The sequence below is a fragment of the Protopterus annectens genome, chromosome 15.part0 (genome assembly GCF_019279795.1).
Source record: "Protopterus annectens isolate FY-2018-M chromosome 15.part0, PAN1.0, whole genome shotgun sequence".
NCBI classification, from domain to species: domain Eukaryota; kingdom Metazoa; phylum Chordata; order Ceratodontiformes; family Protopteridae; genus Protopterus; species Protopterus annectens.
Window position 1 is genome coordinate 676195886 of NC_056749.1, and position 18237 is coordinate 676214122.

Consider the following 18237-nt stretch of genomic DNA (forward strand, 5'->3'; position numbering starts at 1 on the left):
TAGAGTATTGATTCATGAGGATCTTTAGAAACCTAGCCCTGCTCTTGTAATTTAAATACAAATAAACCAGATCCGGGCAGAATATTTATGTTGCCCCATCCACAAGGGAGAAGGGGTCTAAACCTGGGGTGAATTTGAATAGAGTAAGGGAAGCACTTTGCCACGATTGGATTTGCAGATGTGTAGTTGATCTGAGAGGATAGGATCTGTTGAGGTTGTGTATGTGAGGCAGAGATCGGTCTCCAGTAACCTGTATGATAACGATAAGAGGGACAAGGCTTTGAGGTGGGTTGACATGCAAAAGATGCTAACCCAACCTTTAAGAGTCTAAGGGGATGGTCTTTTTAGTTTTGATCCTTCACTGCCCAGTCGAATGAACAGATGGGATAAAATTGTGAGGAGCTTTCAAAGCAAAATTTATAGTAGTGGTGGGCAGGTCAAAGCCATCAAGTTTAAAAAACAGGAAAAGGTATGGGAGAGTAGATGGGCCTTGTTTCTTATCAGAAAACAAGGAAAAGCAACACTCTGTAGTTTATCACTCAAAGAAACAAAGTAACTAATGAAAAACAAATGAAATCTGAAGCCCTAGTGCTTAAAGTTAGCAGAGATGTACAGTAGACTCCCTCTTATTCAGCCATCAAATTTCTGCCACAGCTCTAGCAAAAGACAACAGAGAAGAGCAACACTTCCACCTCCTCTGGGCTAAATAATGACAGACATTTGAGTTTTATATTCATTAGAAAAGTGCATACTAACACAAATACTGTTATTCTAGATGATTTATAATCTATAAACGCTATTTTATATGCTTCTTCTGATTAACCAGCCATTCATTTATTCAGCCTAAGGTCTGGTCCCAGCAAGACTGGATAAGAGGGAGTCTGCTGTATATTAATTTGCCTTTCTCTCACAGAGCACAAATTCACTAGGCCGAAAAAAATACTTAAAGAAAATAAAATGCATATACTGCAGCAGATAGTACAGAAAGCAGGTCTAAATGGCTACATCAGTTAGGGAACTTTAGTGCAATCACAAAAACAAAATTTAAATTACTTCCCTTGTTTCTTTTCTGATTTTAAATTACTAATAAAAAGTCAAACACTGTTTGTACTTGTTGCAGATCTCAAATCTTATAAGAAGAAAAGGCCAAGCTACACTCTGTGTAGTTAAGTATCACTCAATAAAACAAATAACCAAAGTAAAATAAGTGAACTCTGAAGCCCAAGTGTTAAATGTTAGCAGAGAATTATAGTAATTTGTCTGCCTCTCACACAAAATGAATTCACTAGGCCAAACAGTTTACTAAAGTAGAAAGTAAAATGCATAAACAGTAGCAGCTCAAAATGGCCACATAACTGAGGCCACTGCAGTGCCAAGGGGGGCCTGGCATTCATTGTTGTAATGCTAGTCTAACTGCATTGCAACTGTAAAAAAATGCTAAGAATAATTACAAATAATAATAGAATGGAGTGAGAGATGGAAGAAATAGACTGCTAAAGAGATCAAAATAGAAAAAATGTCATCTTAAGCTTTTCTTGTAAAATGTTGTATTTGCTTTCCTGGAATATTAATGGTTTAGTTAATACTGTTAAGCATTTGATTGGATATGCATATATTAATAGCCTTGCCCACAAATTGCATGATTGCAAGAAATGCATTCGAGTATAAAACCTGCAGATCAGTTACAGGGATTTGAACAAGGAGGTGCAGCTAATTCCAATGGATTAGAAAGAAAGGAGTGGTGGTACTGTGTAAAAAACATTTTGGCTTCACTGTAATGGAGAGAGGGTGCCCAGTCCAAGAGGACATTGCATAACCCTGAAGGCATGTAACGAGGGGGGACCATAGGCTCCAGCCATTATCCCAATAGCTTCTACTTGGACAGAGATGAGAAGTAAATTACCAAGTATAGTGAGCTTCTCTGAAGGAGTGATGATTTGGGCTAGGGACTGAAACCTGGCGGTTGGAATAAGGAATGTATGAGGGACCAAGGTCCCACATCAGTGTAAATGTTGCATATTGTGGGACTTTGAAAGTTCATAAAGTCTGCGAGATCTTTAAGAAGTCTAGCCAAAATTCCCAATTGCCACAAAGCACAGTCTGGCTAAGTGACTTGCCCATGGTTACACAGTGGAAAAATAAAGGCTGAATGATCAAACTCTATATCACAGGAAGTAGCTCATTTAACAGCTCAAAGCCTTAATCCTCTGTGTGTACTAGAATAAGGGATTGACAGACTTTATCTGGCTGTACAGGAACATGGGTTACTGCTTTACACATTACTCAGCAGCATACCACAGGTATACCAGGTTGGATAAGATCATAGTTTCAAATGAGAACAAAAACTTGGTCAAGGAACTGAAGACTATTCTGGTCACCATCACAACCCATACTGCTTCTCTCCCCTCCCCCACATCTGGCCATCAGCTGTCACCAGCTCCTCTCCTCATTCACTGTGTCTACTGGACTGAGTTTAGCCTCACCTGCGTTCAGCCTATCCCACATTAAGAGCCGGTGAGGAGACCAAGAACATTGGTGCAGCATGCAGCATTGTTACTACCAGGGAGTGTGTCCTAACCCCTCCTGCCCTTTGCAATCTTGCACACTCAACTTAAACACATCATTAGGAACTGCCCAACATTCAACTAAGTGACCCACCACTTATGCGGCACAGGCTCTCCAGGCTAATATGCTTCTTACTGCAGCAAGCCTAAGCTCCCTTCCTTCTCCCAGGATGCACAGCCATTTCAGACCTTGCAGCTTTAGTAGTAAGAGTAAGAAAAAAATGGAAAAACTTTGAGGAATCAAAGATTCACTGTCTCATTTGTGATAATAAATACTTTAAAAGTAATTTCCTTTGCAGATAAAGGAATGGTTGGGGGTTCCTGTGGTATGGCATGAGAAGTGTTGAGTCTCTGGGAAGTACTTAAGGGGGCATTTACTTTTCTAGTATAGAGCTGTAAGTTTAAATTAGAAGAAAATAGAGGAATGGTAGAAGTGTCTAGGCAGCATTCAGATGTTACATGCCAAGATGACGAATCTGTCCTGGATGAGGTAGAGATGTGCATGTGAGAACCGAAGAAGGTGAAAGAAATTAGAACACGTAAGTACAGGGAGTTTGGCATCGCAGCAAAATTAGTGAGGTATCTGACGTTTCCGAAGAAGTAAGAAATAAAGTGACTAGTGCTGTGGAAGCTGTCCGGTTTATTTATTGACATTTATTTGCTGGGGAAGCCCAACTTGGAAAAAGCACTTTTTCAGCAGAGGCTGAGGGAGAAAACCTCCATTAGTACAAACTTGTAAATAGACATTTTAAACAATGGAAAATGCTAAAAATCTTAATACATGTAGTTGGTGACATTAGAATAGGTATGATGCAAATACCCTTTAATAATAATATTTGATAGAAAAAATAAAACATGGTTGCATTTATACTTTTCAACCTCTTAGAGCAAGAAATCTGGACAACACCAAAAATAATAGGGGGACAAGGGCCCCAAAATAGAAACAGATTTTTAAAACATGCTGTTGTACACTTAGAATGTTGCCAGAATGGGGCAGAGCCAAGATGGCCAACTGATAGCAGCAGTTTTTCAGAGCTCCATGAAACTAATATAAAAAACAGGAAATAACTTATTATATTTTAGCAAAAATACTTAGAATTGATAGATGGAAGTATAAACTATATTATTAGCAACTTTGGTGAACTTAGGAAAGTTTTTTTCCTGTCAAATTATAAAGGAGAATATATAATTTGTGGAGATGTTGGGCAGTTCCTAATGATGTGTTTAAGTTGAGTGTGCAAGATTGCAAGGGCAGGAGGGGTTAGGACACACTCCCTGGTAGTAACAATGCTGCATGCTGCACCATAGAGTTTCTATCTTATTTGGACAAGGAGTTGGTCCTAAAATCTGCCTGGAGGAAGACTTCTCATTCTGACATGGCTTTAAAAAATGAAATGCAGCTTGTCACATCTGCTCTACAAGAACTTTCACTAAAAATGGATGATTTTAAGGAGAATTTACAAAACCTCAAGGAAAATTGTCAGAAACGAACAGATTCTCTCAAGGAACATATACAGAAACATCAATCCAGAATAACACACTTAGAAGCAGCCCTGAATGATCTTGATAGAAGACTGAAGGAAGAAGAAAGCCAGAAAGATTTTCACATCAAACAAAACATTTGGCTTCTCAATAAAGTGGATGACCTGGAAAACAGGGAGAGAAGGTCAAATATAAGTATTTTTGGCATCCCTGAGAGAGCTGAAATTTCTTTCCTGAATACCTGGATTCCAGAGATTTTAGATTTAAAGGAGGGTCTGACCTTTGGTATTGAAAGGGCTCATAAAGCTTTAGGAAAGCCAATGTCAACATCCTCCTCTACTCCTCCCAGATCAATCGTCATAGAGTTTCTATCTTATTTGGACAATGAGTTGGTCCTAAAATCTGCCTGGAGGAAAAGTCCACTAAAATTTAATCAAAACCCAATTAGGTTTGATAATGACTATTCTACCAGGGTTTTGGAACAGAAGAAAAAAATTTGGCCATTAATAAAACTGTTAAAGCAGAATAACATCAAAACTCAGCTTGTTTTTCCTGCCAGAATCAAAATTCTATATCAGAATGAAATGAGATCATTTAATGCCATAGAGGAAGCCACCACCTTTATTAAAAACAATAACATTATTTCCTTACTTGAAGCTATGGAATGGGCATCTGCATCTCTGAAGAGAGTTGCTGATAAATCTTTTTGGACTGATGTTATAAAGAAAAAACAAAAAACTGAGTCAAAGATTGCTGTTCCCACTAAATCTCTCAAAGCATCTACTGCAGCTTGACTCTAATTTATTTTATTTGCTAAATCTTCAAGTAAGGTATGTCATAACAATATTTTTCTTATTGCTTTTCTTTCTCTTTTTGCTTTTTCATTTCTATACTTTTTTGTTCATATACGGGTTAAATAACTGTTTATGCTTTTAGTATATTAGTATAATATTACTGGTTTATTGAGTGATATAATTGAACAGTAAGCTAGCTTTGCTTTTATGACCTTAAGATGACATGCTTTATTTCATATAATATATAGCCCTTTGCCCTGCTAAATGTTCTTCTGAGTTATTACACAGGCATAGTCACTGCTTAGATTAATTTATCAAAATTGATTTGGATACATGGGATAACAGGGCATATCTATGATTTAGTCTATATTAACTAGTTTTTTTAATATTTATAACTTCTGATTGTATCAGAATATATATTGGTGCCTGTATGAACAAAAAGCTGGCTTTTGACATAAATTGAGTCTCTCTGACAGTTGTATGTTTTATGGCACAAGGTTTTTAAATAGTTACAAGTTATGATTCCAGTAGAGTTTAATGTTAAAGTTCTGTTTTCTCTCTTATTGGCATTGAATGTTATTTTAATGTTTAAAAGTATCTGACAGTTAAACTTTGCATTTGTTACTGTAAATAAACAGACTTTGTGACACAGTTAAAGTGAGGTCAGAAATCTGTACTGTGTAGTGTGCTGGGTGGAAAAAATGTCAGTTTAAAATCTAAGAAGTGAAGCTTTCTTACTTAGCTCATGACATCATGCATTCTATGCGTGGAAATCAGATTACATTACATCTAAGGTGTATATGCAAGCCTAATTGTGAATGTCAAGTCTCTGATTGGTTAATATAGCATAGTAGGCTTCTTTTACAAGAATTATAAGCTACACTGTCTGAGGCTGCAGCGGTTAGTGTTGTTGCCACACAGCAAGAGGTTCTCCCGTTTGATTCTCGGCTGGAGCGCCTTCTGTGTGGAGTCTGCATGTCCTCCCCATGGTTGAATGATGGTAAAGACATGCAGGTAGGTGCGTGCATGAATGGACATGCCTTCTTTGAAGATTGGGCATTAGGCTGGCAACTCGGCACCGTAAAAATCCACTGCCAATCATTAGCGGACGGGAGTTCCACTGTGGTGACCCCTAACCGGGAAAAGCCGAAAGACTTTATGAGCTACACTGTCTGCAAACATATTCATGGTTCCCTTTTATAATAGTGACTATATTTTGTGGTCAAATATATACAGAAATGTTATTTTTTCTTGTAAACAGTTAATTATAACCACTATTTCTAGTGACTGAATATCCTGGAGTTTTTTTTTTTTATAAATAGATCTTTATAAATAACTTTCCTATGCGGTTAGCAAGTATTTAATATAGGCTTATACATTTACAGGAAATGCTTATGACTAATGGTAATAACTGTAAGGATACTCAAACACCATACTAAATCCTAACAAATATATGTATGAATAATTTTGATTGAACTATAATTACTTTGCATTTAATATGTTGATTTCCTTATTGTATCCTAGATATTATTTATATTTCAGATGTCATGTTTTCAGTTATTATAAAGTCATGTCATTTAGTATATTAGCACTTTATGACAGGGAAAGAGCTCAGTAATATCTATGACTTGTGATAACACAACAAACAAGTTATGAGTTTCAGTATTACCCTATTACTATGGTAGATATTTACAGCTATCTCTATCTTAATTTTGTCTTTGAGTCATTCACTTTTAAGACCTGTTATTCATAGTACAAATTTTCTAATTTTTGTCATTTTAACTGATGCCACTTTATTATTGATTTTAGTCAGTTATTTAAACATCTGCTATTCCAAAAGTTTAGGAGTTAATATTGGACAAATCTGTCTTATGGAATATTTCTAAAAATCTATGTTAACATCTTTTGGGAATGACACACACACTCACTATGTGCTAGCACCCAATTCTCGTGATGTTTTTATTTAGTGGGAGTTTGTCATAATTAGATTTATTCAGAGGGCAAGTAAATACAAATGCTAAATGATTCTTTGATTTGTTCTGCCATTTTGAAGTTTTTATTAGAACTAATACAGATGACATGCTTAGGTATGTTGGGTAATCATTTAGATTGTTAATAAAGCTAACGTTTCCTTAGTCTATTAAGTACTAAATTCAGATTATATATATATCCTAATATGTCTCTTGCTTCTTTAGTGAATGATTACTCTATGAATGTTTAATGTTTCTAATAATAGTGTATGTAACTCATCTCTAAAACCTAACTGGAATTAATATCTGATTAGTTGTTTATCACTGCCATTTTTCTCTTAATCTATAATATATTCTCCATTTTTTACTTTGTTTTCATGGGCTCGAACCACCAAAGGTTGATGGTTGGGATAGGTAGTCTAGCAGATTTTGTTTTGTTTGCTAGACTAGGAATGTATCTCATTCCATGTATAGGGTGCATTAAAGTTTATATCAGAGTCAAATATGCTATTTTGTTTTGTTATTTAACTGTTTTTCTAGTTTTGAAATGCCTGACACAATTGTTTTACTTTCATCTTTCATGGGGAAAGTTATTTGGATCGAGATAAATAGAAATACAACAAATGACATTCTGTTGTCTATTCAAGAAGAGTATTATATATATAAAGAATTCTATTAATACAAGTTCCTTTATTATTTGTTATCTTTAAAGAAATCTGATATGGCTTTAACTTTGATATCCTTAAATACTAATGGCTTTAAACAACCCATATAAGAGAGCCAACCTACTAAGGTATCTTAAACTAAACAAGGCTCAAGAAGTTTTTCTCCAAGAAACACACTTTAAAATAAATGACACATTTATGTGGGACTCAAAAGAATACACAATAGTTGCTCAATCTTCTTATAAAAATAAGACCAGAGGAGTAACAATTGTATGGAAAAAGACTTCCCCAAATCATTTACAGACATATAGATAATGATGGACTCATGGCCTTAGTTATACTTAAGTTTAATAATAGAATTTCAACCCTGGTTAATTTATACTGGTTCCTGGGTATGGGGGTTGGACTAGCTAAGAAACACTTAGACTTTATTACAACTACTTCTAAAGGTAATATTATACTAGGAGGTGATTTAAATTCTATCACAGATATTACAGAAACTACCAATAGGAAATCTCCTAGAATATTGCTCTCAGCCAAACAATTAAAAAATGTACAGAAATGTTTCAATTAAAAGATACCTTTAATGCTTTGGGACCAAATTTGTTACTATTTTCACACTAGGACTATAGACATGGTACCCAAACTAGAATAGATAAAATTTATATCTCACAAGATCTTTATTCTAAAATCTTGAATTTTTCAATACATTACTCCTTTTGAGATCATAATTCCCTGTTGTTAACAATACACTTGGAATTCAATCAGTTATTTTCAATACAACATTGCTCCTATTGAGATCATAATTCCCTGTTGTTAACAATACACTTGGAATTCAATCAATTAGTTATTACTTTAAGGATTCCTTCATATATCACAAAAATTAAAGACTTTAAATCTTGGATAACTTCTGAACTTCAGCTTTTCTTATAGATTAATTATAAACCTGAAACAAACACAATTATGGTTTGGGATTCTCTTAAGGCCTATCTGTATGGTAAATCCATTAGCTGGTACAAAAATAAAATTAAACAATGGGACTCAGAGTTACAGCAACTCCAAATCAAATATCATCTCTTAAATCTAATAAAAAATTAATTGCTACAGATAATAAGAAGAAAATAAAAGAAGCAAATAAGAAATACAATGAAATATTATCCCATAAAACTAGTTTAGCTGTGGAAAAACTGAAATTAAATTCTTATGCTACCTCTCCTAAGCATCTTCATAACCTATTTATGAAAGTTAAGATACAATCAAAAATTAATAGCATTGACAGTATCTTTCATGAAGGGAAAAGGAAAAAAGTCTCGGACATAGGGGGCAGTCTAGAGGCTTTTAATTATCATTATGCAGAGCTTCATAAAGATAAAATAAATACAAATGAATGTGAGAAATTAGAGAATATAGTTCCCAACATAACAAGAATTCATGAGGAACTTAAGTTAGATCTACAAAAACCTATTTCTCAAAAGGAAATTATATATGGGATTAAAAGAAGTAAGTATAATAAAGCACCTAGAATACATGGCTTAATTATTGAAATTTATAGATTATTCCCTTGTATAATCTCTCTCCCATATAAAACCTTTCTTAAAGTTCAAACTTTAGCAAATAGTCCTCCTTCTTGGAGATATTCTCTAATTTCCCCTATATTAAAAGAGAATAAGGACCCTAATCATTACATTACACCAAACTTTTATATTAAAAAACACAATTTCGTTACATTAATATATATTCTTTAAAATATAAAAGTTTGGTGTAATGTGTATTTAATGTTCTATGTTGTGGGGTCACATAATTGATCCTGAGAGATGTGTGAGTGAGGGTGTGTCTTTTTTACTTTGATTTGTAACAATATTTGAACTCACACTGCTTTTATAATGTCAGGTTCTGAAGATGTCTTTTTTACAAGACGAAAGCGCTTAGCCTGTGGTTTATCAGTAAACATTTGTGGATTACTGGTTATCCTGGCTTTCTGTGGCTTCCAGTTTTTACTTCATATTAAATTATTGTGTTATTTCATCAAAATAAAAATCATTTGAGTAATAAAAAAGAAAGTTGCTAGAATAAAGGGTTTTGCATTAGCATGCATTTTCTGAAGGATATGAAGGCTGAAACTCAAATGTATGTCATTATTTAATGACTTCATTCCTTAATGATTTGCCAAAAAATCACAAATTTTATGACAAACAAACCAAAGATATGAAGAAAAAAATCTGGACATTCTTGAAAAATCTGGACAGTTGAGAGGTGTAGTTACATTATGTAATGTGAAAAAAAAACATTTAGAGAGAAGATATAGAAAGTAGCAGACAGGTAAGGGTGAGTTATGAGGGTCTAGTGTTGGTGAAAAGAGGGAGAAGTGCATTTGTAAAGTAGGTTTGGATGGGACAGAGAGGAATGGCATAGCAGTAGAGTGTATTAGTAAGGGATATAGGACAGAATGGGAGAGAACAGTGGAGGGAGTTTTTGGAGGGGAGAAAGAAGGCAAAAGAGAACCAAAGAGACGGAGTCAGGAAAGGGTTAGAGAAAGAGTGAAATGCATAAAGATTATGGAGAATAAGGTCTGAGCATGAACAAAGTCATGATTTTTAGAGAGGTCTTAAATGCTGACGTATTTGTGGATTACCAGATAGTTAATATTAATTGGTTCCAAGCTCCTTCTTGGAACTCTTATACCATAGGAAAGGCTATGACGGTTCCTAGAAAGGGATACAGGAAATGTTCGGAAAGTATTATGAGGCATTGTATTTAGAGGTAAAACAATCCCAGATAGTTAATAAAAGAGGTGATTTTAAAGGGGTTAACATTGCCAGAACTGAAGCTGCTTGAAGCAAGGAGAGTGATGACTAGGATAGAAAAAGAAGACCTGAGAATAATAATGAATGGGTTTTCTTAAGGGAAAACTTCTGTTATCATATGATATCCTAGTGAAGTTGTATCAGGAGGTGGGAAGAGTGGATATGAAGGGGAGTTTCGAAACTTAATAACAGAGTCACTGAACTGAAGCAGGTCCCAATTTTATAGCGAGAAGTAGCAGTGATGATTATACTAATGGAAGGAAAGGACCCTGTCTACCATAGTTCATATAGATACATTTCAATCTTAAATCAAGACTATACAATACTCATGGTGGTTTTTAGTCATTAGATTAGCAAAGACGTACGACATTGTATCACCCTAGTCATTGTGGGCTAATTTCAGGTTGGCAGACCTTTGATAATATCAGGAAAGCATTGTTAATAAGAGGAGTGCATAAGCATACATTTTTACTGGTGGTGATTATCCTAGATGTGGAAAAGGAACTGAGGCTGAAGACAAAAACAATGTAAAGTTGTACCCTTTGGCAACTATGTGCACTTGAGTAGCTGCCACATTAAGATATTCCCATCAAAAACAATGGAGTTGTCAGGGACCTGAGCACTTTCATGGACAATGAGCTCTCATTCAATCACTATGTCTCTACAGTCATTAAAACCCCTTCTTCCCAGACCAGCTGATTACCAAGAGTACAAATCATTCAGATCCAGAATATAATGCTCCTTTTGGTATGTACTTAACAAAGCAAATGCCCCAACTTAAATGCACTTCCTCACTAAGAAAATCAAGAGCCTGAGTTCTGTGTCCTACAAGAGCACCTTAAAGCTCTCTGTTTTCCTTCTCTTACAAACTCCTGCAGAGTGACTCTGCCTAAAATATGAGGCCTCAAATGAGCCTTCCCTGTGTGATTTTCTACACATCTATGAAACATGCAACACCACAAGCATCTGTAGAGGTGTTAAGCAATATGAGGACTCTGATGAAAGTAAAACAGGGCATTCAAGAATGAGTGATAAACGATGGACAGTTTGGCTACTGCAAAGAAACATACTGTCAAGTGACAAATAATCAATGCAAAAATAGAAAGTAAATGTATATAAAAGGATGGCATGTGTTATTGAATTACAGGAATAAAATGGAATACATAAACCTATAACTATCCAAAACACTTCTACAGAAGAACTGAAATGTAGAAGACATCTAATCTTTCTTATATTATTCTTGTCTTGGGCATTGCAAGCTGTAAAACAGATATCAATAAGCATTGTGGGATTATGGAAGATTTTAAAGAAAACAGTGTAAACATGTACGGAATGTGGTAACATGGAGGTATGCTTGGATTCATTAGGAGTAAGAATGGCTAAAGATGCAAGAACCCAGAAGGGTAATATTAATATATAAATATAAAATAAATTAAATGATATAGAAGTAAATAACAGGTTGGAATTAAACAGAAAAAGACTGGATAATGTATGCAACTTGAAAGCAAGATGGAATACATGCGGGAAGTTAGAACAGCTGATTTAAAGGCCTGTAGTGGAAACTGTAGGGAGTAGATAAAGTAAGTAAAAGAAAATGAAAAATAAAACTGGACAGAAATAACTTGTTTGAAAATAAAACAAAACAAACAACCCCCCCCCCCAGTTAACAGCAGTAGTGCTAAGAATTTTGACAGATCGTGAGTAGTGATAGGCTAACACATCGGTGCAGTGATTATCTCATATCTCTTGATTCAGCAGTTTGATTCTTTGCTAGGCTGAGTTCTCTACCAGGTCTGTATTTTTTATTTTTTTTTTGCCCACAGCTCCACTTTCCTACCACATCCCACAAAACATGTTCTAGTTGAACTGATAATCCTCTAATAGCTGTGCGTAACATGAATGAGTGTGTGTGTGTGTGTGTGTGTGTGTGTGTGTGTGTGTGTGTGTGTGTGTGTGTGTGTGTGTTTGTGCGCACGCGCGTATGTGCTTGTGAGTGTGTACGTATGCGTGTGTATGTGTGTAGCTGCCCACACATCCTTCAATGGATTAACAACATATTCAGGAGTAGTTTCATTGCCTTGTATCATAAGAGTGCCTGGAGAGACTCAGGCTTCCATACAACCCTGAATTAGGTTATGCAGAGCATCATTCAATGAAATGAGTAAAGGAGCAGGAATAAAATGGATGAAGCAGAGTAACATGAATATTTAGCAAAAAGAAGGAACACTTAGAGAGATTTATCATAAAGAAATGATGAACATTTCACATTGTATAACTCCTAAATTACTCCTTCAAGGAAAACAAACTAATCAGGGCTTTTATTTAAGTACACCAGATTAAATGAAAAATAAAATATACAAGTTTTCTGTTTATAGTGGTTTTAAATACACACAATTGTCCTATGAAACAGAATGTTAAAAAGAGTGAACCGAAAAAGATTGATTTTTTTAGACTGAACCAAAAAATTAAAAAAAAAAAAAAAAAAAACATCATTTCATTTGAGGAGCTAACACCCTTGGCATCCCCCATACACCCTACTAATTATATACACCAACTCTAGGATTACACATCAGTAGGGAAAGGGCAAATTCCAAGACCCCATTGTATCACAGTCTTTGTCTATACATCTAGCTATTGAAACACACACACACACACACACACAAATAGTCAGTATGAAATACACAAATTCAGTGCTCTTTCACTGGCTTTCAGCCTAAGCAGCATCATGCCTTACAGTGTGCTGCCCAATAGTGTAAGTAATAATTATCCTTTTTCCAGACAAGTAACAGTGCATGAATACATTTATAATAAAAGAAATGCCAGCCACAAGAGCTTACAGGAAAATGAATGCATTTTACTTAAATAATAAAGGAAATAGTGCAATTTATATATATATATATATATATATATATATATATATATATATATATATATATATATATATATATGGTTCTACCTGACTTAGAAGACGGAGCGAAAGATCACGTTGCAGAAGGCGAAGAAGATCGAAGAAGATCGAGCCCAGAAAGACGCGGCGAAGCGGACCGACGCGAACCGACGGGCAGGACAACATCGGGATGACAACACCAGACGGGTGGGACATACACAAAGGCTGTGTGATGACGTTCGGTGGGAAAGGACGCTGGGGATAGGTGGTGGTAGTGGTGTTGGCCGGGTTTGGGGGGGGATAGGGGTAGGGTTAGAGTTGGGGTTGGTTAGGGGATAGAAGGGTTTGGGTTGTTAGAGGGTTAGGTTGGAGCGAGGGGTGGGTTAGTTGAGTTATAGGGGTTAAGGAGTTGAGTGGGGTTAAGTTAGGGGGGGGTTAGGTGAGGCGAGTTAGGTTTGAGGGGGGTAGGTTAGGTGGGAGGTAGTAGGGTGTGGGATAGGTTAGGGTTTAGAGGGTTAGGAAGTGTGTTGTGGTAAGGATTTTGGTTGTGTTTGTGTGTGTGTGTGTTGTGTGTGTGATGTGTTTTGTTTTTGTTTTGTTTTGTTTGTGGTTTTGTGTGTACCGTTGGTTATATTTCGTTGCTAGTTGTGTGGTTTTGTGTTATGGACTGTGTCGAATATGTGGTGTCGGTGATGTGGTTGTCGGTGTTGTGTGGTTTCGATTATGTCAGGTAGAACCATATATATATATATACTGTCACACAAGGAAAATTAAAGGAAAAGGCAATAAGCATAGAGAGGATGCATACAGAAAAAGCTAAACTCCAGATATGTAATTCCTTGGGTAGCTTATTACAAGAATAGTGTCCCTAAAAATAGGCAGTATTCACAGATGGCTCTACAGACAAGAAAAGAGAAGCAAAGCACCTTTGTCAACATATTTTCAACTGCTCTGTCATAGAGGCATAGAGTATATGCATTACTTAGTCTCTGTGTCCACAACATCATTTTTTGCTAATGAAATATGCCACAAACCAGCTCTCTTACAGTCTTCGGTTTTCCCATGTATTAAATCCCATGTGTGTGTTTTGGTTCTTTTAGCCATTGCATTCTGCTGCTCTTTTTATCCTTGTTTGTTATATCAGCAGAAGGTGCCATGATGTCTAGAGGATCAGCACATTTCCCCTGTCTTTTGATATCCAGACAAAGTGGCTCCTTGTTGCTACAGGAGCACATACTGTAACTAGACAAAACAGGAAAGAAGAAAAAGAAAAGAAAGAAAGAAAGAAAGCAAAATAATACATTGCTGGATTCTGCCTGACATTGCCAGAATGGATTCATTCAGCCTGGCATTACCACTGGCTTCACAAGGGCAAAAGGAAACGTTTGTTAACATAGATGGGGAGTCTGTTCCAGAGCAGTGGTATATTCTACAAGATGTACTTTCATCGTCAAACCATGTTATTGATGTTGCTGAAGAGATTTGGATCCCTAGACTGAGTATTTCTGGTACTGTTTGACTTGGGTCAGAGGATACCTTGTATGCCAGGCACAGGTCACCTGTAAGCAGGCTGTAGGATACCAGGCGTAGTGACAGGGCTATGTCATGACAGGTCAGTCCTTGCATGACATATTGTTTAGCCTCTTTGTATCCTTTCAGTAAGGTATTTCTCTTGGTGTTCTAGTTGTGTGTGTCTGGTAGATACATGCCAAAGGGGCCATTATAATCAATGACTGTCTTGATGAGGGCTGAGTAAAGGAGGACTATGACATCCCTAGCCCTAGACACAATCCCTTTGTTTATAGCTATGCAATATAAAAAAATTATTTTATGACAACAGACACATTAGTCAAAAGTTAGGTCACTGTCCTCATAGGTTTTTAAATACTGAAGAACTGGGTCAACTCTTCAGGATGTAATGTCAATCTGGTAGTTTTTTATGGTACATGACTACCCAACAGATATGATAATGCAGCTTTTGGCATTTAGTTTGGCACCAGTTATTTATTTAAGACAAACCATTCTGCAGGGTGGCAAAGTGATTTGTGGATTCAATGACTGTTCCTACCTTGAAGTCATTTAGTCAGCCAATGCCTTTTGGTATTGAAATTTAGGTTCATAGATTAGCACTAGGCTAACTGCCCTTATAGGCCATTTGAAGCTTGGCTAATTACTCCATATGAGAATCAAACTCTGCACCTTGTATCCATAAGGTAAACCCCTTAACCACTATGCCACTTTTACTTATAAGAAATGGATGCCAGAAAGAAGAGGTCTCAACACAGAACCTTGGGGGACTCCACTGGTGACTGGTCCTTTGAGGAAGTACCTTCCCCTATTTTGATCTCCTGTATCTCATCTGTGAGCCAGTTGGCAGTCCAGCAGGTGGCATAGAGGTTTATTCCCAGTTTATATAGCTTTTCTCCTATGTCTGAGTTCAACCATTTTTGAAGCTTTGTGTGTCATGGAAGACGCTACTTTGTTACAATGTTTCTGAGGTTGTTGAAGTTTTCAATTGTTATAGCTGTGTCTAAGAGGCCTTTGCTGTTTGGGTAGATTACTTTTAATAGCCTGAGTGTGTGTGAGTCTATGTGCATGGTCTTTAATGTGAGTGGTGGGTGGAATGTGGTGTTGCATGTTCCTGACAACCTGTTTGGTAATTTTAGTGGCTTTAAGTGACAGCCTGGTCTCCAGTGACAACATATAATTAATTACATCTCTTACACATGTTATCTGATTGTTTTAAGGATTAGGTGGTTTTCAGTAAATATGAGACAGTTGTTACATTGTTTGAAGATGCATTGTTTGGAAATAAGGGTAGAACTTGGCTAGGCTTGTAAGGGCCCTAGGGTGATTATCCAAGTAACTTCCTATGATCCTAAGATGCCCATTTCCACCAAGCTGGCTGCACAGGCAGGAGGAACATGCTTATTCATGGTTCCAGATGTTTACTCTGTGGATTATAAGGGGAATTGTACCAAGGAGGGCACAGAATAGGTCTGCTTGCTCCTATCTAAGTGAAACTACTATGTTTAAAACAAGACTGTTGTAACAATTACTCTTTTGTGCACACACCACAGTAGCAGGGTTATATAGGGGTTTACAGCAGGTTTGCTTCAGCACTTCTTGGATAAAAACTTTAGTTTTAGTATTTTCTATTGTGCAGTGATCCTCTACATGCAAACCAGGTGCTTGTTGCACAACCACATACTCAGGAAGTATCCAAGGTTGTTTTTTATAGAGAAAATTGGATTCCAAGTGCCTGTGTCTGTATAGGGTGTTGCTGACCAGGGTACTCTCTACTGCCACTAGAACGCAGACCTAACTTTTCTGTCTGTAACATCACTAAAATGGAGCCCAAAGTGCAAGAACTCCTGCAATTACAAAAAGCAAAATGCAAGCAAGCAAGCACTTTGAATCAAATGCAAATTTGCAGAAATGAGTTGGTTAATACATTGCAATACAACAGCAATTTAAAGTATGAAGAAGTGAAGAAACTTAGTAACTAATGCAGAAATATAATACCAGCACTTTGAAATAACAAAAAGGAATGCAATTCAGCAATGTGGAGTACTTATCTAGCCTGGATGGAGCTTTATTGAAGCACAAACAATCAGATATCAATAGTGTGTGTGCAAAGCATGGGTAAGTAAACTCAGTGTAAATGAAGCATTGCATCGATAAACTGTTACCAAAACCCTAAAGTTTAACTGGAGCTCTTTAAGTCTACCATTAAATAGGTGTAAGGGTAATGTAGGCACCATAATTAGAAGCAGTACAAAAATGCTTAACTGCTTAAAACTTTGTAAAAAATGTCATTTTAACTCCTGATTTCATGCAGTCACCGTCTTGGTATCTCTATAGGTATCTCTATATATCCATGAGTATCTCTATAGTTTTCTATGGTGTTTTCCTGCTTGTCGTTTTAAAATTGTAATTCTTTGTTTCCTGTTTACAGGTTGTTATGCTTAGCTCTGTTGCCGAATTACTGAAATATATTGATGAAAATCAGCTGACAACTGAATTTGGAGGCACCCTGGAATATTGTCATAGTGACTGGATTATTTTCCGAACAGTAAGTGACCTAACTTCTTATTCTAGTATGATATGAATCAATCAAGTGATGTCTACTCAGATTGTTGTCTTACTAAAACTATGGCCAAAAACACATGCTTGTACTTGTGTCTACTTCAGACAGAGTCAGGAGACCTTAATTTAGAAAGATGAGCTGCACTGACCAAACCCTTGCAGCATTATCCTAAAAATATACGTCATGATGAAGGCCAACAGAGCATACATAAAATGGTCAGCAGGTGGTGTAGCTGCTTTATATTATGTATTTATTTACTTTATTTTATTTCATAAAACTCCTTTGGAAATAAAACTGTTTTACAGCTTATCAAAAAGGGTTTTTTGAACTTCAGAATCTGGGAAGGACATAAAATGAGAAAGAGTGCAATAGATCACAAATAAAGTTTTTCTCTGCTTAAAAGAATTTTCATTCGTAGTGCTTCTGAAGTCTATGAACAATTGATTCCAGTTACACATAGAAAGGCATCTCATGATTTCTTGCACTTGTTCGTGCAATGTTTTAGTTCCATGTCCTTTTTTTCATATTTTTCTTTAGTCATTATGATTTGTGAAGAGAGTACAGGCAGGGTGGAATGGGTGGAGAAGAGTGTCAGGAGTGATTTGTGACAGACGGGTACCAATAAGAGTGAAAGGGAAGGTCTACAAGAGGGTAGTGAGACCAGCTATGTTATATGGGTTGGAAACGGTAGCATTGTCGAAAAGGCAGGAGTCAGAGCTGGATGTGGCTGAGTTAAAGATGTTAAGATTTGCACTGGGTGTGACTCTGGATTGGCTGAGTTAACGATGTTAAGATTTGCACTGGGTGTGACTAGGATGGACAAGATTAGGAATCAGTATATTAGAGGGTCAGCTCAGGTTGGACAGTTTGGGGACAAAGCAAGAGAGGTGGGATTGCGTTGGTTTTGACATGTGCTGAGGAGGGATGCTGGGTATATTGGGAAAAGGATGCTAAGGATGGAGCTGCCAGGTAAGAGGAAAA

At 36.4% G+C, this 18237-nt stretch overlaps 1 protein-coding gene across 1 annotated transcript in view; it reads left to right on the forward strand.

Annotated features, from left to right (window-relative positions):
- MCF2 (MCF.2 cell line derived transforming sequence) overlaps positions 1 to 18237 on the forward strand; it is a 1891050-nt gene that overhangs the window by 924367 nt on the left and 948446 nt on the right. The window contains exon 6 of the mRNA XM_044057533.1: positions 17125 to 17241. Within this exon, the coding sequence (XP_043913468.1) occupies positions 17125 to 17241 (117 nt within the window). The remainder of the gene's footprint in view (positions 1 to 17124; positions 17242 to 18237) is intronic.